The sequence below is a fragment of the Protomyctophum parallelum genome (assembly GCF_964188405.1).
Source record: "Protomyctophum parallelum genome assembly, chromosome: 9".
NCBI classification, from domain to species: domain Eukaryota; kingdom Metazoa; phylum Chordata; class Actinopteri; order Myctophiformes; family Myctophidae; genus Protomyctophum; species Protomyctophum parallelum.
The window spans coordinates 12,587,928-12,614,174 of record NC_139706.1 but is presented as its reverse complement, the minus strand read 5'-3'; the positions used below and the strand labels follow the sequence as shown (position 1 = coordinate 12,614,174).

Here is a 26,247-nt window from a genome sequence, read left to right as displayed (position 1 = left end):
AGAAATATTGTTTAAAAAAAAATCTGCCTAATGATGATGTCACTGGAAGACGGTTTCTAAACTGCCCACAGCCCTCCTATGAGACACAGGCGGAGTAGAAAACAATCGTGCCATTTTATCATGATTATTAGTGAGGACCTATTATATGAAGATAGGTTGAAATGTGGTCCTTTAATTACCGTTATTCCACCCATGAGCCATGCAGACGTCAATGTCAACAGTACCATTAACAGTTTGTTATTGGGAGGGAAGCTGTTCTACAATCAATTAACTCGTGTAACTCGTGAATGGCCAGTTACATGGAACGGGGTGCTGTGTTTAGTCAGAGTTGAGGCATAGACAGACGCCTTCCAGCACCCAGTGGGAGATGTGCTTGGTGGTAAACAGGTCAGCCTCAAACACCAGTCCCACGCCCATCGCATTCCTACGCATGGACGTGGTGTACACTGGTGTCCGCAATGTGTTCTGTGGGACAAAACATCCACAACATTATTCCCAACGCTTTGAATTTCTCTGAAGGAGAGGAAATCACGAACAAACGAAATATAGAAATATAAATAAATCTATACATGTATAGTGAGTGCCTGTGGTCTGCACCTGTAATTTGAGCCGGTGTGCCTCTATGGGTATGACCTTGAGGATGGGCAGCTGGACTACAAGAGCTTTGGGCTTACTCCTTACCAGACAGCCTTTCTCCATGTCCCAATCTGCTCCCTCCAGATACAAACCAGATACAAAGCAACCTAGAAACAAAGCAAAACCAAACTTTCAGTGATATTTTTCTCATTTGTTTTACCCCTTTCTCTCCCCAATTTAGTTAGACTAGAGCCCAAGAGGCCAATAGCAAGAGGGTCCAACTTTGCTTTACTACCCGTATCTGAGTGAGGTGGGCGGACACATTATTAGGAGACAGGAATAATTTTGGAGTCAATTCATTTCCAATGGGAGAGTGAACGTGAACACAACTTATGATCCATTCCTTAGCTCCGTGGTCACTGAACTAAATACTGGACCCAATCATCACAAGGCACACAATATTTCCAAGATAATCATACTAAAATGATTTGAGAGTCTGGAAGAGTCTCTCTGTCCATCTGCAATTTGACGGACGACATATAGGGGCTCTGGCCCCATATTTAAGATGAGAATATGTGAATATTATAATGTGAAATGATTGGACATATTAAAGGTGAAATAAAATGTGTGTTCCAATGCTTAATACTTTTCCATAACTGTCTTAGACTCTTAGTTGATGGGGGCTGATATGGGAAATGGGAATCATGACATGAGGAGGGGGGGGGGGGGGGGTGGTGGGGAGGTCGGGGAGGAGAAAACCATACCTACTTAGGAGACCATTTGTAGGATTTGTAATCCATTGCGCCTCTAGTGGCTCCAATGAAGTTCGACCATCTTTATACATTAAATGTATAATCTTTGCTAGAGCCTTCAGCCTACTCCTCCCACCCAACCCTCCCTGCTGACAGGTACTGCCCCAGCTCATAGGAATACCTATACAGTGACAGTTCACTTCCCTAGCCTGGCTTGCCGCTTGGCCATACTAATATCACACTGCAGAGAGAAATTTGTTTTTTGCACCGGCAGATTCGCGTCTGGCCACTTGCGAGGCTACGGCTTCCCTAGCCTCCCTCCAACATTTGCCAATCGTGTTCGTCTCTAGAGACTCTAGACGCTTGACAAAGTCATACCGTGGTGGATTTTCAGCAATATTAATAGCATCATTAATTCTACATTATTTTCTTACCCTGTCCGGGTCTCTCGTTGACTTGGTCCTCACTACGGTACTGGGTGACCTGTGTGTAGAGCGTGGATCTGTCCAGGGGCCAGCCGTTCTTCCGGCATGTGGCTTGGACCAGGGCAGTCAGGTAGGACTCTGGGATTTGGAGCCCTGACAGCCACATCACATTTGGCTCTCCCTCATCCACCTCACAGACAAACACAGAACATACACCATCGATATATACAATTGAGAGAATTCCACACGCACATTCCTCTGTGGTGTGCACATTTTGTGGATGATTCTTCTGTGGTGGAAGCGCACATTTTGTGTGTGTGTGTGTGTGTGTGCGTGTGTGCGTGCGAGCGAGCGAGCGTGCGTGAGTGCGTGCGTGCGTGTGCGTGTGTCAGATCGCACTGCGATAGCCCGCCATGTCAAGACTAATATCACTGCGTAAATATTAGTCTGGAACTTCAGTGTGGAAGATTTATTTCCAAGCGGCGGTTACAAACCGATTCTAACGTCACAGCAAAAAGGTGGGCTCTGATTGGTCACCCACAACTTTGGAGTGAGCAAAATGCAATTCAAACTGAGGAGTGCCAGACCAATCTCCCCAGGGATTTTGTTTTCTTGTGGCAGATTTGTCTGGTTTCCAGGCTAGTACTGCAACACACACGCACGGAATGCGTGGTGTTAGACTGTTATACGACAATGTATAAAATCTGGTATTAATTGGAAAAAAAAACATGAAATATGGAGGTTTTTGCCCAACAGTGTCAATATGAAAAGAGTGGGTGTAGCCTGGACACCCAAACAGTGCTTGGGTGCTTGCTAGTTGTAGATTAAAGCTTCACTCCATGACCCAAATGGTAAGGTAAGTGTCAAACTGTTTCAAACGTATTTTGGGTCACCAGTGTTAGAGTGAGTCCTGCCTTACCCAGGAGCTGTACTGCTTGTGGCGTCTGTCAAAATGGATCATCCAGTTGCCCAGGGACATGAGAGTGTCAGGTGCCAACTTCCTCCAGATGGCAGGGATCTGCCCATTGAAGAGGGCTCGTGCCACCTCATCCAGCTCACTGCTCATCCCCACCTCACCTGCCAGGGCCTGGGAGACACATGAAGTTAACAATTTGGCTGATTTTAACGGAGTATTATGCCAAACACTGACCCGGTTGCTAGGCAACACCTTCGTCACCCCCCAGCACCAGAAAACGTGCAGGCGCATCCCATAGGGTCCCATTAAAAGTAGGATCTTCTTTGGCTCTTCTCTCTGAAACTACGAGCGCTGTCCGTGGTTTTCATCATCAACTATTACTAACTATTATTAACGTTTCGGCGAAAGATAAACAGTGTGAGCTAATGCTAACATGAGCCGTTTCTTACAATGGAGGTCTGCGAGCGAGGAAACCGGATGTGAAAACATTGTAAGCTGCCCAATTCTGTCTGGCGCAGCTAACTACCCTCGATCGCCACGGTGGCAGTTAACTTGTTTATCTCTTTCTTCGCTCCACTGTCCGTTCTCCTCACCCTCTGCAGCTCAGCCAGAGAGCTCCTCATGCGGACCACTAGCTTGTTGAAGCGTTCCAGCTCCTGCAGCAGAACCACAGAGGTGGGCGAGACGTCCTGGCCGAGCGTCTTGCGGATCACGTCCAGGTCAAACACCTTGGGCATTTTGTTCTGGATGTCCCGGGCCACCTGGCTGATGTACTCCTCCCTGCTAACGCCGCCACCTGACTCACCTGAAGGAATCAAGGATGGATTGATGGAGAGAGTATGGAGTTAATGAAGAAGCAATGACGGGAAAGATATCAGATGCGCCCTGTGCCAGTAATTATGAACCAGGAATATTACCAGTCTGTGGCTGCAGCTCCATGAGATGGCTCCACATGTCTCTAGTTGCTTGTGTGTAGTATCCTATCTCAGCATTGCGGTGCAGGCCCATTACCTCTGGTGTGTTCGTCAAGGGGAGGGATTCAATCTCCCCTGTGTTGCCGAAAGAAAGAAAAAGGTTATGAGCGATGGCGTTGGAAATCAAATTACTGATTTACACTACTGACTACACTCCTCATAACCATCTGAGCAGCCATCAGCTGGGTGAAGTTATAAACTGAATTTCCCCCCACAGGACTAACTAGAACTGCACTCTGTCGAGTGCATACTTGCTTGTTGCACACTAGTAGGCCATAAATGTCCAACTAGTGCGCAAGCAGAGCGTGCAAGTACTTTCGACCGCTGTAAACTGTCAAATCTCAGTATCTCTGTGAAGGAACGTTTGAAATGTATAATTATTAGGTGTAACTATTTGCTACCTACCTACTTTATGCATATAAACACCTAGTATTATTAAGTATGGTTCAAGTTTCTATCTATATAAGAAATACAGTTTTATCGATGTAGATATAGCCTATTCTGGATTTCTTTTTAGTTTTTTAAAGAAAAATAAATCATTGATATGTGATGAAAAAAAGGTATATAAACTGAATTAAAATATGTTATACAGTATAATTATTCGGTAAACTGTGGAATCTCAGTATCTCTGTGAAGGAACGTTTGAAATGTCTAATTATTAGGTGTAACTATTTGCTACCTATCTACTTTATGCATGTAAACACCTAGTATTATTAAGTATGGTTGATTAGCTCTAAATGATGACGTAAGACATACGTATACATATACATATACTATATAGAGTATGTAGTTGTAAGTTGATTAGCGGTATACTGTGGTTACTTTGCGCCAAAAACCGTGCCAGCCAACCCGCCATTTGATGCTTATGCAAATAAAACAGCAGATTTGTGCCTGGTTTGCTGGGACCAGATTACATAAATGACCATATTTCTTACGTCATCATTGAGAGCTAGTCATACATGTACACACCACGTACTCTGGTCCCAGCTGATCAGGCACAATTTGCTATTTTATTTTACTGATTATGTATATAGTATACGTATGACTAACTCTAAATGATGACGTAAGACACACGTATACATATACATATACTATATAGAGTATGTAGTTGTAAGTTGATTAGCGGTATACTGTGGTTACTTTGCGCCAACAACCGTGACAGCCAACCCGCCATTTGATGCGTATGCAAATAAAACAGCAGATTTGTGCCTGGTTTGCTGGGACCAGATTACACAAATGACCATATTTCTTACGTCATCATTGAGAGCTAGTCATACATATACACACCACGTACTCTGGTCCCAGCAGATCAGGCACAATTTGCTATTTTATTTTACTGATTATGTATATAGTATACGTATGACTAGCTCTAAATGATGATGTAAGACATATGGTCATTTATGTAATCTGGTCCCAGCAAACCAGGCACGGATTTGCTGTTTCTTTGCATACACATCAAATGGCGGTTTGGCTGTCACGGTGAACGAAGACCGGGCGAAATTATTACTTGCGCGCTCTGCTTGCGCAAGTAACAAGGGAATATACAACGGCAACTGACCAATGTATGTTTCCTTGAGTCCAGTGGGAGGGATCCTGTAGTCCACCTCTCTGTTGTGGAAGAAGTGAAAAGGCTGGAAGGTGTCAAAGATGAAGTCGCCAAAATATTCATCCATGTAGACCTTCAGGATTCTGCGGTCAAAGCTGTCTATAGCTCGCCCTCCGTACATCACCTAGGGAAAGCAGACAAAAACCCAGATATTGAATACCAGAGAAACTGGATACAAGAAGCATTATTGTTTAAATTTGTCCGAATTTTGGTCAGAATGTATTGAGAGGATAGCCCTTTGAGATGCAGCATCTCATTCATTTTAGAGGGGGTCCTATGCACAGATAAAACAGTAAACACAGTATAGAGCAAATACACAGCAATACACAGTACACGATACACAATACACAATTGATTTAAACGAACCTCGCCAACAAGGTATTTCAGACTCTCCCAGGGTATCTTGGCGTCTCCTTGGTTGTGTGCTGTAGTCAGGTACGTGTCCAGGATCTCCATACACACCTATAAAGAATAATTATACATTTTCAACACGCACAGAACAGTGGGGACCCCCACCCTGACAAGCACTTGTAGTTGAGGCAGTTTGACCCGGTTCCACAGATACATATTGTGAAAATAGCTGATCTACAAGGTCACAACGCCTTGCAACGATAGTATTTGACAATTTGGCCAATGTTTGACCAAGTTTTATAGTATATAGTTTGTTGATTACTTTTGAATTAAAAGTTCATTTCAGAGTTAAAAAGGTGTTCAAAGTCCTTAATTTGACTCACTTAGAAATGTGCAGATACCCTGTATACACTTATACTGTATGTTGGTTTGTTTACTGTTGAGTGAGAAAACAATGTTGAGCGGTAACCCCTGTTTTAAGCATTATGTTATTATGTTAGCTATTGAAAAATAGCAGCGGTGCCGCGCTATGAGCTTGTAGATCTGCTATTTTATAAACATCGTAAAAATGTGGTGCAAATCTTTGAATATATATTCTTTCAGAGCAGAGGTCTAAATGGGTTAAGCTAATCATCCTCCCGACGCACAGATGGAGAAGCCCTGCCTTACCAGGAAGTCTGACTCGTTGAAATCGTAAGAGACATTCCAGCCGATCTTTCCGTACTTGCGCCGCTCTTGCACGACAGCATGGAAGAAGGCCAGCACGTAGACCAGGCTACGGAAGGCTGGGTGTGGGCATGTCATGAGCCTTTCATGGGGTATCTTGGTATACGTTGCTCTCATGTTCAACTTCAGACCATTAGGAGGCTCTGTCACCACCTGTGCATTTAAAAATAATAAATAGAATGATGCCATTATGAAAGACAAACATGCTCCTTGATGATTTTCCAAAGCAAATGTTTAGTTGTTTATTTGTTCAGTGCTTCAGTAACATAGAGACCTATTGGATACTAAAGGCCCTTACCTCTCATCCCTAAACGTATTTGCAATTTTTTACTTACTTTTAAAATAGTTCAAATAGCCGATCGGCTAGTTGAACTATTTCAAAATGATTTTTTTTTTTTTTTTATAGTAAAAAATGATGCTAGCACTTAAATACGTTTAGGGATAAGGGGTAATGGGTGGCGCAAGATAGGGTCCTAAATGTATAGATCATAGTACTGGTTTCTACAAGATGCATCATATGGGGTGGCGTTTCACCTTAAAGCCCAAACCACACCATAGGGTCGGGTCGGGACAAAACGCTTTTAATGTAAACCACACCAATGCAACTCAGCTGTAAGGAGTTGCATTGGTGTGGTTGACTTAAAAAAAACGTTTTGTCCCGACCCTTTGGTGTGGTTTAATTGGGCTTAAGTTTAGAGACATCAAAGAAAAGAAAAAAAAGAAAGAAAGTAAAAACCTAAACATGTAAAAGATGCCTATGTTTCCAGTGCAGAAGTATCATCGTTTCAGCTATCCAGGTTTCAACAGTGTTACCTTTAGAGACTTCTGCAGTATGCCGATGGGGAAGTCCTTGATGGGGTCGGTGGTGAGCCACAGGCGGAAGTCAGGGTGGGGTTTAGTGATTCTCTCCAGGGACTTCTCCAGCTCCTTCAGCCACTTGGCCAACAGGTGGCAGTTCTGCAGCATCAGCCACTGACCACGGGACACTGCTGTCTCCAGCAGCTGCAGTGCCACCTTGGATCACACAAAGGGAAGCAACTCTGCTGTGAAAACTGAAGGGTTCAATTCAGACTTCCAAAACACCATGACTTATTAATGATTTATACAAAGATAGTTCTCCGTTACCTTCTCTTGGCCTTGCCCCATAGCAAGGAACCTAAGCCTGTTTCCTCCAAAGGACGACCTCTCGGCCAGTTTCATTAGGTCACTGGCTGGGTCAGAGCCTGGACTCAGGATGAACACGATGGGGGAGTTTGGTGTGCTCTGCTCATAGATGGCCTCAAAACTGATCTCTGGCGGCTGCACATATCTGAACAGAACAAGCAGTTAACAGAGAAATAAATATTTCTGACCTCTAATCCCTAATTAGAACCTGCAGAACCAAACATTTCTCACTTCTCGCCCATGGTGACAGTGACGTAGTCTGTGACGGCTCTGTAGACTCTATCGAGACGGAAGCAGCGCAACAACAGCAGCTCCTGGAAGGCTGTCAGGTTGTCTTTGTACTTCATGGGAAAGGGAGCCTGCTCTGGCCTGTCTAGGTCAAACCACTAGGGACACGATGAAGGAACAGATTAGTCAGTCATGCCATTCAATCAAAAACTTGCTATTTCCTGTGAGCGCGATCACCTACTGCCATCCACTCATTGGGATTGTTCTCCACACCATCCGGCAGAGAGCCAAACCACTCAGGGAAGAGCTCTGCTAGCTTCATGATGTCCTCCCACCCCTGGTCTGGAAGCCACTCGCATGGTTTTTTACGCTTGCTCTTCTCCAGAGACAGATTACCTTAAACAGAAGGGAGAAGAAAATGTAGGATCTTGGGATCCACATAGGAACGGCATGGTCCTAATCTGGGACTGGGACTTCATGTGGCCAGCCTGTGACTTTAGTCATGTGTGATGTATGACTCAAGGTTTCAACCCGATCACACCTTCCATTATGAAATGTAAGTTTAATATTTTAAAAAGTATAAAACATACAGTAGCCTATGTAAAAGTTGTGTTGTAGTGCTAGTGGAGGTACTTCTGTGGCCTACTGACAGAGTGCATACAAGGGTTGGCTCTGAATTGTTTGTGAGTGTCACACACTGGACACACACACAGTAGCCTACATAAAAAGTATTGAGTGTGGTCTAGTCAACATTTGACGTATATTGATGTATTATATATACAGTATAGATTCTATACTGTCAGTGTAATCTCACCCTTTAAGAAGAACTCCAGCTCATCCTGAGGGGCCCTTCCCTCCGGCTGCTCAATCTTTATGATCATATTGAAGGAGAAGAGCAGCTTGTGTCTCTCAAACAGACCTAGAAAAGGATAGAAAAACAGGCAGGTAGTGCTTCAGCTGCCTAAGGTCGTCTAAAATGTTGATGTATGTACCATTGCCTTGACGTGTGGGTTCACAGTACCCACAACACCAGAGGAAGTGCGAACCATGTACAACCCAGATTCGGCACAAACTAGGGACTAAAATATTTTCGCTCCTATGCCACCAAAATGTGGAACGCTCTACCTACAGTCATTAAGACATGCAAATCCCTTGACTCCTTCAAAACCGCTCTCAAAGGACGGCTGCAATTCGAAACTGGCCCCTGTAAAATCTGAATCCCCCACCGCCCACCCCTTTTTCCCCTCACTGTATATGTTTCTTTTCCCTTTTTACCTCACTTTAATATGATGAATTCCCGTTCTGTTCTTTGACTATATAGAAGTGTCTATTTGTACGTCTCTAAATGTTTTGATGAATTGAACAAGGTGGACCCTCTTCTAAACAAGTGTAATGATTAATTGGGTCACAGTCTTTGTATTGAGTTTGTGCTTGAAATGTGCTGTAATTCTGCAAACTGTTAATAAATATTTCAATCAATCAATCAATCAAACCTGTGCAGCCGTAGTTGTAAACATTATGAGTCAGGGTGTCCATGATGTTCTTCAGTCTCTTAGGCAAGGTGAAATCGGGCAGAGACTTGCGCAGTGAGAAGTCAAACACCTCCAGGTAGGAAGCTAGGGAGTACTGGTACATGCTGTTCACTAGAGCCATCTCTGACAGCACAAAGAACAGGATGGCTCCGCGCTTGGCAGCAGGACGGTAGCCGTCTCTCAGCTTGTCGATGTCCGCCGAGGTCATCTCTGCCAATTTGAGCTTCTCTGACACCTGATGGGGCACATTTATTCAGAGATAGAAAGGTAGAAGAGCTGCATGACCCTCTGCCCCAAGTATGAACCGTGTGAATATGGTACTGCACATGAAGACTATAGGGCATCACTTGTAGATCGGCATGTACAATGAAGTATACACATGGTTAAAACTCCTTCAGTGCCACCTGGTGGTCACCAGTTTAGGCTCTGAGTGCCAATTCTCCCATTATAAAAAAAGAGAGGGCGTTTAAAAAAAAAAAGTAAAAAGAAAAAATGTTTATTTTTTTAATTACGGGATTACGTCCCTGGCACTCAGTGCAAAGATGTCGGGGATACGGGATTACGTCCCTGGCACTTCATAATCAGACTAGTATAGAGCCACGAGGGACTCGTGTTTAAGTCATGAATTAGCCCCATGCAGCCCTAATGAAGACTCATCACCTCGCTAGTCTTTGCCTTGGTCTCCTCCAGGGTCAGGACCAGCTCTGTGTTGTCCAGGATGTTGCCTGTGGAGCTGGCCAGCTCTCTGAGCAGAGAGTCCTCCAGGTCCTTCAGCAGCTTCCTGTTCTCGCTGGTGTCTCGGACCAGACGCTCGCGCTGCTCCTCCAGCTCGCTCCTCTCAAAGCCCACGATGACGCTCAGCAGCTGGTCCTCCAGGCCCTTCAGTGTCACTGTGGCAAACGCATGTTTAATAATGGACATAGATCAGCTCACTCCTCTCAAAGCCCACGATCACGCTCAGCAGCTGGTCCTCCAGGCCCTTCAGTGTCAAGCCCAACACACACCGGCTCCGTCCGACGCGGCGCGACGCGTTGCCGCGCGGCGCCGCCTGGAAGATAGAACTGGTTCTATCTGCGCGACAGGTGAGGCGCCAGTGCGCGTCGGACGCCGCCGGTGTGCGATAGGTTCATTGAAAATAATGGAGGCGGCTGTTTTGACGCGCGGCGGTCGCAGACGGTGTGTGATGGGCTTCACTGTGACAAATGCATGTTTAATAATGGACATAGATCAGTGGCTTCCAAACTGTTCTGGTCTACGGCCCACTTGGAAATCTTGAAAGCTTTCACATAAACCCATAAAGTTTATTGAATATAGTGTTTAAAAGGTGTAAGTAAGTCTTGCCGAGCCATGAGGCCCATAGGACAGGAGCCTATCTCCTGTTTCTGTAGTGTGAGGTATAGCTTGACGTACAAATACACCCCCTGGACACGATGTACAAGTACACCCCCTGGACATGATGTACAAGTACACCCCCTGGACATGATGTACAAGTACACCCCCTGGACATGACGCTAGTATTGCTATATATTCTACTATAGTAGTCTTACCCCCAATCCAACCCTTGATGCTGAGTGCCAAGCAGGGAGGCACTCTGGGTCCCATTTTTCTTTGGTATGACCCGGCCGGGTGTCGAACCCCGAACCCCGAGCTCCCAGTCCCAGGGCGTACACTCTAACCACAAGACCGCTGAGCTGGTTTAAAGGAGTAGTTCACCCAAAAAATTACTTATTTTCTATCAATTACACATACACACCCCATGAAGCCTTGAATTCATGGAGAGTGTTTTGTTTTGGTATCACATTCCTAAGCCAATAATTTGATGACCGGGTCATCGGTCAATTGGAGGTCCAGCCAGAGACTCTGACTGCTCATCAACTTATTATGGGGTGTGTAATTGATAGAAAATTAGTATTTTTGAGGGGGGTGAAGTGAACTAATGATACATAGCTTGCAGAGTTAGTTCAGTCAGATATACTGTGCAAGACCCACATGTCATTCGATTGTTATTGTATATCTATCTCCCTGCTCTTAATGGTTAATGATGGTTGTATAATTGTGTCGAGCAGGGAGAAAATGTAGCAGAGCCGAACGCCAAGATAAAGTATTATACATGCATGCATTGCACACATATTCTCATTCTATAATAAATATAAAGATAAAGTATTATACATGCATGCATTGCACACGTATTCTCATTCTATAATAAATATGTGTTCAATCTATTCGTGAGTTATCTGACTGAATTTAATGGATCCTTGGTTAATGGATTCTTGATGAATTCTCATTCTATTATAAATATTTGTTCAATCTATTCGTGAGTTATCTGACTGAACTTAATGGATAATGGATTCTTGGTTAATGGATTCTTGATGAATTGTTTTACCCCTCGCGGACATAAACATTCGTTTGGCATGGCTGAGGCTCACTCACCAGTGTAGTTAATGACCATGGCTTTTCCAAACACGGAGGGGGAGTACTTGGGGTTGGCCAGCTTGGTGTTGAGGTAGAGTTTAAAGTTGGGGTCGTAGTCCACCTCCTTGTCTCCGAGCACGATGACCTGTCTGCCCTCTGCTCCCTTAACGTTCTTCTCCAGCACGGTGTCAATCACAGGGTCAATGTACTCGTCCACATCCTGGAACAGGAAGGGGAAGCCATACTTGATGGCCATCTCCAGCTGCTTCAGGAAGTCTGGATCACTGAAGGAGGAGATCTATAGGAAAACGGATGCATGGGTATGGCAATCTGTGTTTAGAGATACTGGCACTGCTGTCAGATTATTAAGAATCTGTAAAAAAAAAAAAAAAAAACACAAGTAGGAAAAGATTCATGACTGTAAAGTTTTCTGTACTTTGAGGTTATTCTTCTCCTCCATTTTCTTGATCCAGTTGAGTGCTTGTTGTTGCGGGTCGATGCACATGGGGAAACGGCTGGCTCTGGTGGTGAGGATTCCATTCTGGACTGACAGCTCATCTGGAGGCAAGCCCTCTGATCCCCACCTGTCAAAAAGGTTTCATTCAATATATACAGTACAATAGAACAACCAGTGGTCCGGGGACCACCAGTGGTCCTTGAGGGGGTTCCAGGTGGACCCCAGATAAATGATGCAAAGTCGGTAACCACATGGACCCTTATAGATCTTTAACTCTTGAGAGTGTCAAATCAAATCAAATGCCACATGGGTCCATTTGGCTTCATTTTACGCTCTCAAGAGTTACTTTAAAAAAAAAAAAAACATCTGCATTACTGTTCATTTACTGTTTACTGTTAAACAAAATATTCTTTAGTTTTGGGTCTGAGAGGCTAAATCTTATCAAATGGTGCTACATGGCTCAAATGCAGAATAAACTAGATAAAGTGCCCCTCAGGGGCCGGGCACAGGTCTCCACCAGGGAAGGTCAGGTTGTGGCCTCCTGGTGGCGCTATAATAGGCCAATGTGAAAAGGGTTGCAAAAATGTGTTTTGCAAAAATCCACCTGTTGGTGGCGCTATAACAGGCCAATGTGAAAAGGGTGGGATATGAAATATCGGACAGATCCGTCTTGAAAACATGAATATAGAGATAGTGTGTAACGATTTGCGGGATTTTTGGACAGAATCTGGAGGAGTAATATAAAACAAATGTGTTTTTCAAAAGTCGGCATCCTGGTGGCGCTATAACAGGCCGTTGTGGAATCCAGGGACTGTGCCTGCAAAATCTGGCACCGACCGGGTGGACGGACGGATGGTCAGACACACACACAGACACAGACTCACACACACGGACTCACGCACAGCAAGTGAAAAACATACTCTCTCCCCATGCCTTCGGCCTGGTGGAGACAATAATGGCTAATGGGCCTTGATATGGGTTGAATACCACTGAAATAGAATACCGTATACTGAGTGTAAATTTGACTGTGAGTGTAAAAATGGATGTGTATCCATCACACACACACACACACACACACACACACACACACACACACACACACACACACACACACACACACACACACACACACACACACACACACACACACACACACACACACACACACACACACACACACACACACACACACACACACACACCTGCTGACTTCCACCTCGTCGGTCAGCAGATTCTCCACCCTGAAGGGCTGGCTCAGAGGGATTCCTCTCTCCAGCAGGTCCTTCTCCCACACCTCATGGACCATCTGGTTCCTGAAGTCCCAGTTGAACGCCCCCTCGTAGCTCAGGAACGCAGCGCACATCAGACAGTCACCCAGGAGGAGGGAGCGCCGCTGCTTCAGCTCCTCTAAATCCAGTGCCCAGCTAAGAAAGGGAGGGGTGGGGAGGAGCAGTGGTGGAATAAGTACTCCATTTTATTTATTTTTTTGTCCAGCTTTGAGGGTTTGTGTAAACACAAACATTGTCCTAACACAAACATTGAAGACGAAGGACGCAAATTCTAATTGGCCGGAATGATAATTTTTTTATTAAGTAAAAGTATCAATAGAAATACATTGCACTATACTAAGTAAAAATCCGAGGCTCAAATGCCAAATAAATAATGGACCTTGATATGAAAAGGGTTGAAAACCACTGGGGAGGAAGATGAAGATGTGGACATGAGGAAGACCAGGAGAAGTCAGACTGTGGGGGACACATTCTGTTGAGCGTATGATCTATCCGCTCGGCTCACCGCTTGTTCTCGGAGCCCAGACCAGAGATGAGTTTGTCGGCAGCCGTCAGCCTCCTCTGCATGATCTCAGCCTCCTCCTGCAGCACCTGCTTCTCCCCCATGGCCCCGTCGTACTTCTCTCTCAGAGAGCCCAGCTCCTTCTGAATGGCACTGAGCTCATTCTGAATGCGCTGCAGCTCCCGTTTGCTCTCGAAGAAGTTCCGCTCCAGGCGTGCTACCTAAAGAATTCAATGCACATCAGTCACAGTGTTCATCATGTGATGTGTATTGTGCCTTATCTCTAAAGGCAAGAGTTTTACCTTTTCTCTTTTGGGCTTGATCTCCCTGGCAACATCACAGTATCCCATGACCGCCTCCACAAATTTCAGCATTCCTGAGCCGGCCCTGCTGATAACCTGCATTTCCTCAGGACTAGTGTTGAGGTTCTTTAGAAAGCCTGAGGACAATGGCATTCATCATTATTTACAACCAATGTCAAATTAGAGGATTTTATGCAACATGAACGTTAAAATTTGCAATGGGTTTGTTATCATTCCTTTCTTAGTTAACCCATTTTGGGCGGGAACCCCTTTTGGTGTTAGCATTATGTTATGCTTTAGCTATTGAAAAATAGCAGATCTACAAGCTCATAGCGTGCCACCGAGTGGCGCGCTACGAGCTTATAGGTCTGCTATTTTTGAAAAATCGAAGAACGACTGACATAGAAACATAGCTTTTTCAGAAAACTGTCAGTATGTAGAAGACATTTTTAGAATCTGATCTCAGGTCAAAATGGGTACCAATAACCGGGGTAAAGCTACATACCTCTTACAGTCTTGACCTGGCTGGAATTGATGACATCACAGTCCATTTCCATCAGTGAGCGCAGGAAGTTAGCCTCTGACATCATCCCTCTGGCCGCCTTCCAACTGATCTCCTTGTGGCCTCGTATGACCAGGATGCACTCACACACAACCTGCACCTGTTTGGGCGGCTTGGCGAAGGATCTGAAGAGGAGGACAACAAGCAAGACAGGTATAGGGAGGAATAGGACACAGAGGATAATATTAATAAAAATGTAAAAACGTCCATAACCACTTGCCCAAATGTGATAACCATCACATTTGTGATGACGGCTATGGCCGTTTTTAGCCCAAGTAGTGTTTTTCGTGCATAACAAATGCTTGCAATGGATTCAGAATCATGAAAACTCCCTAGTTTTACACATGACACGTAATCACGTATGCTACTTTAAGCAGAATGAAATGTTGAAAATGTTGCCTTATATAGATTACCATCACCTACCACTGGGATTTCTTAGGACTTTTGATATGTTGTGGGTTTTTATTATTATTATTATTATTTAATGTTTTTACCTGAAGGTTCAACATAAAGATGATCAAATCAAATCAAATCAAATCAAATCAAAAGATATTCTCACAAGATAAAGCAACTTTTGACAAGTAATTAAAAACACAAAACATACAATTCCTATAATTATTTCACCCACACAGCTAAGTTGATGTTCAGAACAAGAAGGAGCATTGAACCAGGGGCAAGCACCTGATCTCAGTGACGTCAGACTTTTCCAAGCCTTGTAAGGCAGTGCGGGCGGCCTCCAGGGCTGGCAGAGCCTCAGCCAGGGAACTCTCTGCGTCTTTCTTCTCGATGGCGATGACTTTATTCTGATCTTCAACCTCCTTGGCTTTTTCTTCTGCCAGCTCCTTCTTCTCCTCAGCTGGAAGGAGGGAAAGTGTCAACATGAATTGCCGCGCCAATAGCCAAAGATGTTGCGCGTGTCTGTGCGCATGCGTGCGTGTCAAAGTGTGCACGTGTTCACACTTTCATTGACATTTTTATTTCACAGTATGCAGAATGGATACACGTCAAACGAAACGAAAGTATACAGGTCAATACAAAACTACAAAAACTGCTACTTGAGGATAGAACCAAAAAGCACAAAGACTTGTTTACATAAGGGTCCTACATTTTAATTTCATCAGGACATTTAATGACGCGCAAATACACACTTCTATGAAAAAGTTTAATCACCATATAGTTAAAAAGGGGAAGAAATGTACAGTGTGGAAAGGATAAACTTGACTTTTATTTTATTTTACAGGGGCCAGTTTCAAATTGCAGACGCCCGTACAGTAGGTGCTCTTTGAGAGCGGTTTTGAATGAGTCTAGGGATTGACAGAAGAACACTGACCCACTGTGGTGTTGGTGGAGATCTCCTCCAACATGAGCTCACAGGCGGAAGACTTTTCCGCCAGCACCACCTTCTGCTCTGCCAGCTTGCCATTGAGCTGAGCCAGCTGCACGCTGGTCTTGTCCAGCTTATCCAGACCCCCCTCCAGGCGCTTGCACTGAGCTGCATGAGAGATCAAACATCAAAGCAAATAGAAACATGATTTTAGTCATATAAACTCATTGTTTTACTTAAGTAAAAGTATCAATACCACAATGTGGTATACCACAATTACAATCATTCAAAATTTACTTGAGTAAAATTACAAAGGTAATTGTATGTCCCATTTCACAAGTTGTCCCATTTCACAAGTTTGCAAACGTATACATATCTTTTGATGCATTGTGAGCTTGTAGATCGGCTATTTTCAAATGGCAGAAAGGTGTAACGGGCTTAATGTATGTTTTGTAATAAGAAACAAAATCTACAAAGTAACTAGTAACTAATGTTTTCAAATAAATGTAGTGGAGTAAAAGTTTAATATTTGCCTCTGAGATGTAGCTGAGTAGATAAAGTACAAATACCTCAAAAGTGTATTTAAGTACAGTACTTAAGTAAAAACTTTCCCACTGAAACATACATTCAATTTGTCCTTTACATTTGCACCGTCACACAGTCTGGAGCACTCTCTATCGTCATGAGTAATCGATAAAGTGAAGCCTACTGCCCACTTTCACTTCGACTTTACAGTCACGCAGATTTATGCTAATATAATAAATAGAAATCACCTAAGCATATATAGCTTGCTGCTTAGCAGGAATGGAAATTAAAAAGTTAAATGTAAAGATATTTTAAAAATTAAAATATATTTTCGTGGACGAAAACTTCCTTACTCGGGATTTCGGGAGGTGTAGTTCCAGACTCTAAATACGTAGCATTGGGAGATTGTCTGGCTATGTGAGACTATCAGCTGATCTACCACTCACTCACCCAGAATGTATTGGTCCTTGTCCTCCAGCAGCTTGGCGCAGGTGCTGAGGAAGTCCAGGTAGTTCTTGGGAGTGACGTAGTTGCTGCGTCTGAGTTTCTGCAGGAACATTCTGCTGTACTCTCCCACAGAGCGATGGACCATGCACACGTGGGCTATCACTGCCTCCAAATGGGACTTGGGGATCATTGGACTCTTTCCTGCAGCAATTAATGGCGTGCGACTCGTTTAGCATGCATAAAACAACTCCATTCAACAGTAGTAGTGAAAGCATGCATGGTGGTGTGAATTACAGACCAAGGAATGATTGGGCCACGGCGTGTAATGCCTGCGGAGGCCACGGCAGGAACCAATCTATCCCAGTGTTGTTCACCAGTCCTATGAAATTAAGAGAAAAACATGTGATACAAACAATTTTTGAGTGGCGCTAGCCGCTCCTATGCACAGCTTTCTGTGTATGTCTGTCCGTATGAGCACGGAATTGATGAGTTTGATTGGCTGATGTCTGATGATCATCTCATCATCATACGTCATCATCATGATGAAATTCAATATATGATATGATAATTCAAATGATATTTGGGTATAATTCTCAGGTCCATAATTACTCAACACGTAGCTCAAATCACCTCAGACCTCCAAAGGCCTGTACGTCACAAACTAATATAGTTTAATATAGGCTTCAGAGGGTCTAAATGGAATTCTCTGCCTTTACATCTGCGGGAATTGTCTTATCTTCAATTCAAGAAGGTTCTGCTGTCGCAGTGAGAGAAAAAAAAATGATGAGAACATCATCATACATCAGCCAATCAAAGTCATCGATTCCGTGCTCACTGCTCATACAGACAAACAGACATACACACAAAGCTGTGCATAGGATTAGGATAGTCCCTCATCATTGTGATGAAAGGCGCCGCTCACTTCACACAAGTGTGTTTTTTACATATTAGATCATGCATGCAATAAAGGTCTATTCATAATCATAGTACAGTTTTTGGTGAAGACCTGACCACAGAGAGATATGTTTTGAGCGGTGGTCACCGCAGTGTGACGTCATGTTGTTGTTTTAGGTGGTCACCTCTTCACCGAAAACTCATAGGCCTTAAGAATTGCAGACAGATTGTGGCACGATATCTCACCTGGAAAGTTCCTGCAGCGTGTTCTGAGGGCATCCCCCACTGGGGACATGCACAGGACGATGTGCAGGTTGCTGGCACTCTTGTCGACAAAGTACTGCCACATGCTGTCCTTGGAAGGTCCAGCGCCCTTCTTCATGGCTTCATCACGCAGCTGATTAATGACAGACTCCTTCTCATCGTCGAGGAACAACGCAGGAACGATGCCTGTGAATGGAGATTGAATTGAGAGCAGTTCTAGAGCTGTCACAGTGAGAGAAAAACATTTATGAATGAGAGTATAAGCCAGGATGTTCTATGTTTTTCAGACCGGAGGTGAGCATGTTGTTGATGAGTTCAAGGAAGCCCTCCTCGACAACATGGCCGTCAGTGAACAGGAACACCGTCTTCTTGTTTTCGATGCCCAGCTTCAGGTACAGGCTTTTCAGATCCTCGCGGAAGTTCGACTCAGCATAGCCTCGGCTTAGGGTGATCTCAAACACCTGAGGGCATATATACAGTAGGTTTACACAGCGACTGTTACAAAATGGAGATTTATCACTGCAACCTTTGTCTTTAATATTGATGTTCCACCGTACCTCACAGCCAGCGGTGAAAGCAGCCAGCTTGGTTAAGGACTGCCTGCCGGAGCCTCCCACGCCGACCAACAGAGCGTGGCCGCGGTCCATACGGAGGATCCTATGCACTCGGGTCAGATGCTCAAGGGCGTCATTGAACAGAACCAGATTCATTCTAGACTTGGTCTCGTTGTACTCCTCTAGAATCTCCTGCAGAGTAAACCATGATCTTTAGATATCTTATAATTGTAGATTATACTTATATAGTAGTTGTACTATAGCATCACATCATACTGAGGCCAACCTTAACTGGAACAGTACCTGGAACAAGGCTTTAGAAGCTTCATAGTCGCATATGTCCTCATAAACTCTGGGTTCAGACTCACTGAGGGCTGACTTGTAGTCTCCATATAGGATAGGGTCCTTCATGGCTGACTCTAGGTCTGACTTGAAATGCTCTTCAATTAAGTTCTTTATATGATCTTGTACCTAGAGGCAAAAAAGAATAAATACAATTTTCAAGGGATTAAATGTAATATCCATGGGGTGAACATTGATAACAAGAACACGTATTTGAAATTGCAATGAGATGTGTAATTGCAAAAACGTCACTTTGTTCCTTCAGTCAATATAAAAAAGTGACTACAGTGTGTATAACTACCAGGGTTTTATCAGTTTCATTGATGAGTCTATCGTGGAATACTCTCAGGCATTCATTCCTCCAAACACGTACAAACTGGGAGACAGTCAAAAACCTGTCAAAGAAACACACCAAGACAGAGAAACGTAAACAAGCCAAAGTGAAAAGTGACATTACGTAGTAATAACATTAACCTACTGCGGCATACCTCTCAGAGTTTGTGGCGGTCAGTCCATTGTAAACCCTTGAGAGGTCCCTCAGGTTGAAAATGTAGTGGAACTTGGAGGGCGTGGGCGGCAGCTCTCTGATGATGTTCTTATACAACTCCAGTGTGCACGAGGTCACCGTATCACACACCTTCTTTATGGCCTCTTCAAAAGACTAAAACATTTAATCATGCTTAATACCTGGCTCATGTTTATTTTTGTTGATAATCAAAGATCAAAGAGTCTTCATAACCAAACAAACAGTCTGCCAAGAAGACATAATTATCCAAGCATGTAACAACAATGTGGAATTCATTCTATTAATTGTGTGTACATACATTAGAATATATATTTGATACCTGCACTTGTCTTTCAACTTAAAGAGGTTATGCCGTGATTTCCCCCCCCTAAAACATGATCATTATGGAACTATGATTATACTAGGAGAAAGATTTGTTTTAAAGAAAGTGTTAAAATTCTGTTACTCACTTCAGTGTGGCCTTTGATAATGGAGGCGTAGATACGGTGGAGGGACTCCTCCTCCGGGAAAGGGATGTTGAACACGCTGAAGAGGGAGATGAAGCGAGGATCCACCTCATTCCTGCCGCCTCCTGCTTTCCCCATGGCCGCTATGAAGCCCAGGTCTTTGAGGACCTTATAGTTGAGCTCCTTCTCTCTGTTGTACATGCCTCCTCGGTCCAACAGCAGCTTCAGCAGCGCAATAGGCTGCTGTGTGCCATACTCGTCCACCTAGAGCGTAACGTGGAACGTAAATAAGCTTGAGTTCGAGAATAGTTCCGGTGGAACATAATATGGACAAACATTCAAGCAATTGCAGGCTTGGTCAAAAGGGAAGCGAATACAGATATTGCCGTGAATACCCGTGGCATGTTCAGGTCATCCATAAAGACCAGTAATCGCTTCCCCATCGGGGGGCCGTAAATCTCTTTGGTCCTTTTCTCCACATTGGCCTCCAGGTTCCTCTGCAGGTCCATGGAGGTGGTTCTCGATGAGAAGTTAATTGTCAGAGTTATCTGGAAACAGGGGGAAATGGTTAAAGTTGCAATCCATAACGTCTTTTGTGTGTGAACAAAAATGAAAACGAAATTTAGATCCCGTTGTTGGGTAGGATCACTCACTACTACAGGTTTACAAGTCTGAAGGTCAACATTCTATTTCTCAGGCCTCATACACACATATGAAACGATGTGTTCCGTCTGTGATTAATGGCTGCCACAATGCAATTCCAATGGGAGTCACGTGGTTTGACCAAACTTTTGTGTTTGATGGGGCAGCAATCAGCAATCAAACACAAATGTTTGGTCAAACTATGTGACTCCCATTAGAATTGCATTGTGGCAGCCATTAATCACAGACACGGAACACAGAACATTTGTTTGATACGTGTGTATGAGGCCTCAGCCAGCACACATGCAGTATAGAATTATTAGATTAGTTGTTAATTTGGGCACTTGTGCAGGGGACCCGGGTTTAATCTGACGTTTTAATGGATGTATCAAAACAACTGCCAGTAGTAGACATTACATACAGTATATGAATGGTTAAACAGTAAACTCACAGTAGTGTCCACTTTCAGGTTCTTCAGGAAGTTCAGAGTGGTGGCGGTTTTCGACGTCCCAGACTCTCCCACCAGAACCACCGGTCTCTTTATCTTCACCATTTGTTCCAACATCCAGCTGGCTCTGGTAGTGTCCACGGTTGGGACTGCAAGGACAAGAATGAAGGGTTCAGGCAGTACATACATTTAAAATCCAAGTCATTGTTTATTTTCTTTAAAAATATTATGTCACAGTCAAAAAAGTTAAACTTTACCAAGAATTTCAATAAACTTTTTGTCAGGATCATGGACATATTTGGAGACCAGGGAACTCCAGGGAACCCATTTGTTCTTTGAACCATCAAAATGGAAATCATACAGAGTGGGCAGGTAACCTGTGTGGAGTCAGGACATATTTAATATTTACATATTTATTATCTGTATTACCGGTACACCAATTTAATGCTCTGATAATCATCTTATATGGTTTGTTTTCTAACCTGGGATCTCTCCGGGCCCAGTGGTGGCTTTCTCATCATTCCCCACAGTTAAGCAGGACCGTTTCTTGATAAAGTCATCAAACCTTTTCCTGCTGTTGTCCAACAAGGTAGCCCCTAGAGAACAGTACAGTGCTTCCAGGAAGTAGCACTCCAGGACCTCTGCGGTGTATTCCTCAGCCACCAGCAGGGCATCCAGCATCATGGACAACTGCTTCACCTGAACACACCACCCACAAAGAACCACCACGTCAACCAAAGCACTTTCTGCTGGATTTCAATACAACAGTGTTTAGTGATGGCAGCGTTTGAGACAGACAGGATGAACCAACCATGTTCAGATCTGTCTGAGGGAGGATGGTCCTCAATTTCTGTCCCTGCTTGCCATCCACAACACCGTCCACTATCATGCCAATGGCGCTGGGTACATATTTCTCAAACAGCATGTTCAGGTCTTGTTGCACCTGGAGAAGAACAAAGGCAGATGGAGTTGAGACATGCTTATAATTATACATTGTCACTAGAGAATCTTACATCAATACGTAGAGTATTATGTTTCTCAAACCTTAAGTGGTCTGCTGCTAACCCATTTCTGCCAGTATGGGGCAAAGCGAAGATTTTTGGGGTCGACAAACACCATGCCACAGCGTGACACGGTGGCAGGAGAGGCATACTGCAGATCTCCAACCTGTTAAGTGTAAAACATCATAACGTTGCCATATACAGTACAATCAGTGGTGTAAAGCAGAGGTTCCCAACCATTGGTACGTTGTGTACCTGTGCTGGTACGTGGGACATGTCCCACTGGTACACGGGACATGTCCCACTGGTACACGGGACATGTCCCACTGGTACACGGGACATGTCCCACTGGTACACGGGACATGTCCCACTGGTACGAGACTAACGAGAGAAGGGAATCCCAAGTTTTCTCAACCATCTATATCTATAAGCTATATCTATAACCGTGCGTCAACAGGATCAATGATATGGCCAATGACAATGATATAGAGCGGACGTAGAATACGCACATCGACAGGCTGGGTGCTGGGCTAAAGAGAATTGAGAATTCTGACAGTCAGAATTCTCAATAAAGAACGTCTTTCTTATACCTGTGGTGTGCGGGCTCCATCCAATATCGAATGACAATGACATAACATTATGTTGTGATATAATAATATAGCAGCGGATAGGCTGCTTGAGGCCTTCAGTCAACTGTCTTCCGTGTTTTGGTACGATGATGCGCAACATTTTCTGAACCGTCAGCTGGTCCGTGGTAATAGAAAGGTTGGGAACCTTTTACGTAAACCATTTGAGTACTTTTTCCACCACTGCATATACAATGAGAAACGCACCATGCTGCATACAGGAACGGAGAAATGTGGAAATTCCAGCCAACCTCAAAGAGCAGAGCACAGTGTCCCTGTAGACGGATTCTAACCAACCTCAAAGAGCAGAGCACAGTGTCCCTGTAGACGGATTCTAACCAACCTCAAAGAGCAGAGCACAGTGTCCCTGTAGACGGATTCTAACCAACCTCAAAGAGCAGAGCACAGTGTCCCTGTAGACGGATTCTAACCAACCTCAAAGAGCAGAGCACAGTGTCCCTGTAGACGGATTCTAACCAACCTCAAAGAGCAGAGCACAGTGTCCCTGTAGACGGATTCTAACCAACCTCAAAGAGCAGAGCACAGTGTCCCAGTAGACGGATTCTAACCAACCTCAAAGAGCAGAGCACAGTGTCCCTGTAGACGGATTCTAACCAACCTCAAAGAGCAGAGCACAGTGTCCCTGTAGACGGATTCTAACCAACCTCAAAGAGCAGAGCACAGTGTCCCTGTAGACGGATTCTAACCAACCTCAAAGAGCAGAGCACAGTGTCCCTGTAGACGGATTCTAACCAACCTCAAAGAGCAGAGCACAGTGTCCCTGTAGACGGATTCTAACCAACCTCAAAGAGCAGAGCACAGTGTCCCTGTAGACGGATTCTAACCAACCTCAAAGAGCAGAGCACAGTGTCCCTGTAGACGGATTCTAACCAACCTCAAAGAGCAGAGCACAGTGTCCCTGTAGACGGATTCTAACCAACCTCAAAGAGCAGAGCACAGTGTCCCTGTAGACGGATTCTAACCAACCTCAAAGAGCAGAGCACAGTGTCCCTGTAGACGGATTCTAACCAACCTCAAAGAGCAGAGCACAGTGTCCCTGTAGACGGATTCTAACCAACCTCAAAGAGCAGAGCACAGTGTCCCTGTAGACGGATTCTCTCTCCGTTGGCCAGAGTGAGTAGCTTGTTGTCGTCCATCACAGAGTTCATGTTCTCGACCCACAGTGCATCCACGTCCCCATCGAACAGGATGTACCTGAGGATTGAAATGTGTACAGGCTACCTTTACACCAGATTTATGAGAGTTCATTTTGAGATTCACCTATTTGTATGTGATACACACTAAAAGTATATATCATATTTTTGTGATCAACACATTTTGTTGATCGCCAGTAGGAGCACTGCCAGTAGGAAGCAGCGTGAGGCAGTATGTGGTATTTCTTCCTCATTTCCAATGAGACCAGCATCATGTTAATTTAGTCTCATCTGTCTTCCACTTTTAGGAGACATTACAACTGTAGACACTATAGTGCCCAGCGCCCGGGACGTGTCGCATAAATATCATGCCACTTCGTATGCTGAAATATCAGGAGTGTTTTTTTTTCTTTGTACCTCCTCTCTTTTTTGTCTGTGGGCTTGTTGATGTCGCGGAAGATGTTGGACAGGATGCCGTCGGTCCAGTCTCGAGTGTCAGGATCCAGGATGCCGTACAGCTCGATGACACTCATGGCCTTAGGGTTCAGGCAGTACACCTTAGTCTGCAAGCCTAACCTGTTGCGTGTGGACATGACAAAATACAGCATATACCACAGTGAGAGAGCTACTACACAAAATTAAGATCACTGAATGAATGTCAAACTGTGCACAGCAGAACTAACTTGGACTGGGCCTGACATAATGTGCTGATCACGACAGATTTTCCTCCTCCGGTAGGACCCACCACCATGGTAGTGTGTCTGGTCATCATGGTCTCATACATCTGTACCACTTTATCCACCTGAAACCCCACAAAGTAAAGTATGGTCATCATGGTCTCATTATACATCTGTACCCCTACAGTGCAGCTCAAACGGTCATGGACATCAGTACATTATTATATTATTATTATTATTATTATTATTAAAACAATTTATGACTAAAAAAAATAGGAATGCTGCAAGAACTGTCCATTTATGTTCACTTTTGGTAGCACTTTACAATAATGACCCGTTATAAAGCATTTATAAACGTTTATAAGCAGTTTGTAGACTATTAACAAATCATTATTAACCTGTTTGTTGACATTCGTAAATGATTATTAAAACCGTTATAACTATGGTTACAAATCATTTATAAGGTATTAGTAAGTAGTAAACTATTCATTAATAAGCCATTTATATACATCTGTAAATGATTATTAAATCATTTGTAATGACCCCATGATAAAGCATTTATAAACGTTTATAAGCAGTTTGTAGACTATTAACAAATCATTAACAACCTGCTTGTTTACATTTGTAAATGATTACTAAAACCTTTAAAACAAATTTACAAATAATTTATAAAGTATTAGTAAGTAGTAAAACTATTCATGAATAAGCCATGTATAATACATCTGTAAATGATTATTAAATCATTTGTAACTGTTATATAATATATACAAGCTATTTGTATATTTGGGAAATGTGTTTGTTCATGTTTAACATATACTTTGTAAAACATTCCTAAAATATCTATAAATCCTTAGTACATGTTATTAAGTGGAGGAGGACAGTCATACTCGGATACGAGTGACCGCCGATGATGATGAAAGTGACGACAGTTCATCATTTACAACTGTCTGTTAATGTTTGTTCATGTTTAACATATGCTTTGTAAAACATTCCTAAAACATATATAAATCCTTAGTACATGTTATTAAGGTCCCTATAGTAAAGTGACGACAGTTCATAATTTACAACTGTCTGTTAATGTTTGTTCATGTTTAACATATGCTTTGTAAAACATTCCTAAAACATATATAAATCCTTAGTACATGTTATTAAGGTCCCTATAGTAAAGTGACGACAGTTCATAATTTACAACTGTCTGTTAATGTTTGTTCATGTTTAACATATGCTTTGTAAAACATTCCTAAAACATATATAAATCCTTAGTACATGTTATTAATGTCCCTATAGTAAAGTGACGACAGTTCATAATTTACAACTGTCTGTTAATGTTTGTTCATGTTTAACCCTACATCATTTTATGTTGAAGATGTTGTGTTGCATTGTGGGTAATCCTCAGTACAGAGGAACTCCATACTGAGGGTCTCCTGTTTGCTCAGGGACAGGCACAAACAAATTTATTACAAACATCTAAGCTTCATATAAGTGGCCAGATATGCACTCATGTTTACATAGTGTTATTCAGTAACATTCGTTTTTGTATGACATGGTATCATATGACATTGTTTATTTAATTGTTTGAAAAACGGTTAGCATGTTAGCTAGC

General features: G+C 43.4%; 1 protein-coding gene across 1 annotated transcript in view; it reads right to left on the bottom strand.

Annotated features, from left to right (window-relative positions):
• Nucleotides 1-291: 291 nt before the first annotated feature.
• The window catches only part of dnah10 (dynein axonemal heavy chain 10), a gene marked incomplete at its 5' end in the record, with an annotated part of 50,409 nt that continues 24,453 nt past the window's right edge, over nt 292-26,247 (bottom strand). The window contains 43 exons of the mRNA XM_083773101.1: nt 292-465; nt 598-743; nt 1,763-1,943; nt 2,673-2,840; nt 3,263-3,474; nt 3,587-3,718; nt 5,202-5,373; nt 5,616-5,711; nt 6,270-6,479; nt 7,140-7,340; nt 7,452-7,635; nt 7,722-7,876; nt 7,960-8,114; nt 8,533-8,637; nt 9,212-9,485; nt 9,911-10,140; nt 11,681-11,960; nt 12,099-12,246; nt 13,322-13,543; nt 13,914-14,131; nt 14,213-14,349; nt 14,718-14,899; nt 15,456-15,630; nt 16,105-16,266; nt 17,074-17,271; nt 17,369-17,449; nt 18,211-18,414; nt 18,518-18,689; nt 18,786-18,974; nt 19,086-19,253; nt 19,426-19,519; nt 19,613-19,785; nt 20,100-20,360; nt 20,492-20,644; nt 21,190-21,335; nt 21,444-21,563; nt 21,669-21,885; nt 21,998-22,129; nt 22,231-22,353; nt 23,065-23,088; nt 23,917-24,028; nt 24,385-24,543; nt 24,651-24,769. Coding sequence (XP_083629227.1) covers nt 319-465; nt 598-743; nt 1,763-1,943; nt 2,673-2,840; nt 3,263-3,474; nt 3,587-3,718; nt 5,202-5,373; nt 5,616-5,711; nt 6,270-6,479; nt 7,140-7,340; nt 7,452-7,635; nt 7,722-7,876; nt 7,960-8,114; nt 8,533-8,637; nt 9,212-9,485; nt 9,911-10,140; nt 11,681-11,960; nt 12,099-12,246; nt 13,322-13,543; nt 13,914-14,131; nt 14,213-14,349; nt 14,718-14,899; nt 15,456-15,630; nt 16,105-16,266; nt 17,074-17,271; nt 17,369-17,449; nt 18,211-18,414; nt 18,518-18,689; nt 18,786-18,974; nt 19,086-19,253; nt 19,426-19,519; nt 19,613-19,785; nt 20,100-20,360; nt 20,492-20,644; nt 21,190-21,335; nt 21,444-21,563; nt 21,669-21,885; nt 21,998-22,129; nt 22,231-22,353; nt 23,065-23,088; nt 23,917-24,028; nt 24,385-24,543; nt 24,651-24,769 — 7,137 coding nt within the window. The 3' untranslated portion in view covers nt 292-318. The remainder of the gene's footprint in view (nt 466-597; nt 744-1,762; nt 1,944-2,672; nt 2,841-3,262; nt 3,475-3,586; nt 3,719-5,201; nt 5,374-5,615; nt 5,712-6,269; nt 6,480-7,139; nt 7,341-7,451; nt 7,636-7,721; nt 7,877-7,959; nt 8,115-8,532; nt 8,638-9,211; nt 9,486-9,910; nt 10,141-11,680; nt 11,961-12,098; nt 12,247-13,321; nt 13,544-13,913; nt 14,132-14,212; nt 14,350-14,717; nt 14,900-15,455; nt 15,631-16,104; nt 16,267-17,073; nt 17,272-17,368; nt 17,450-18,210; nt 18,415-18,517; nt 18,690-18,785; nt 18,975-19,085; nt 19,254-19,425; nt 19,520-19,612; nt 19,786-20,099; nt 20,361-20,491; nt 20,645-21,189; nt 21,336-21,443; nt 21,564-21,668; nt 21,886-21,997; nt 22,130-22,230; nt 22,354-23,064; nt 23,089-23,916; nt 24,029-24,384; nt 24,544-24,650; nt 24,770-26,247) is intronic.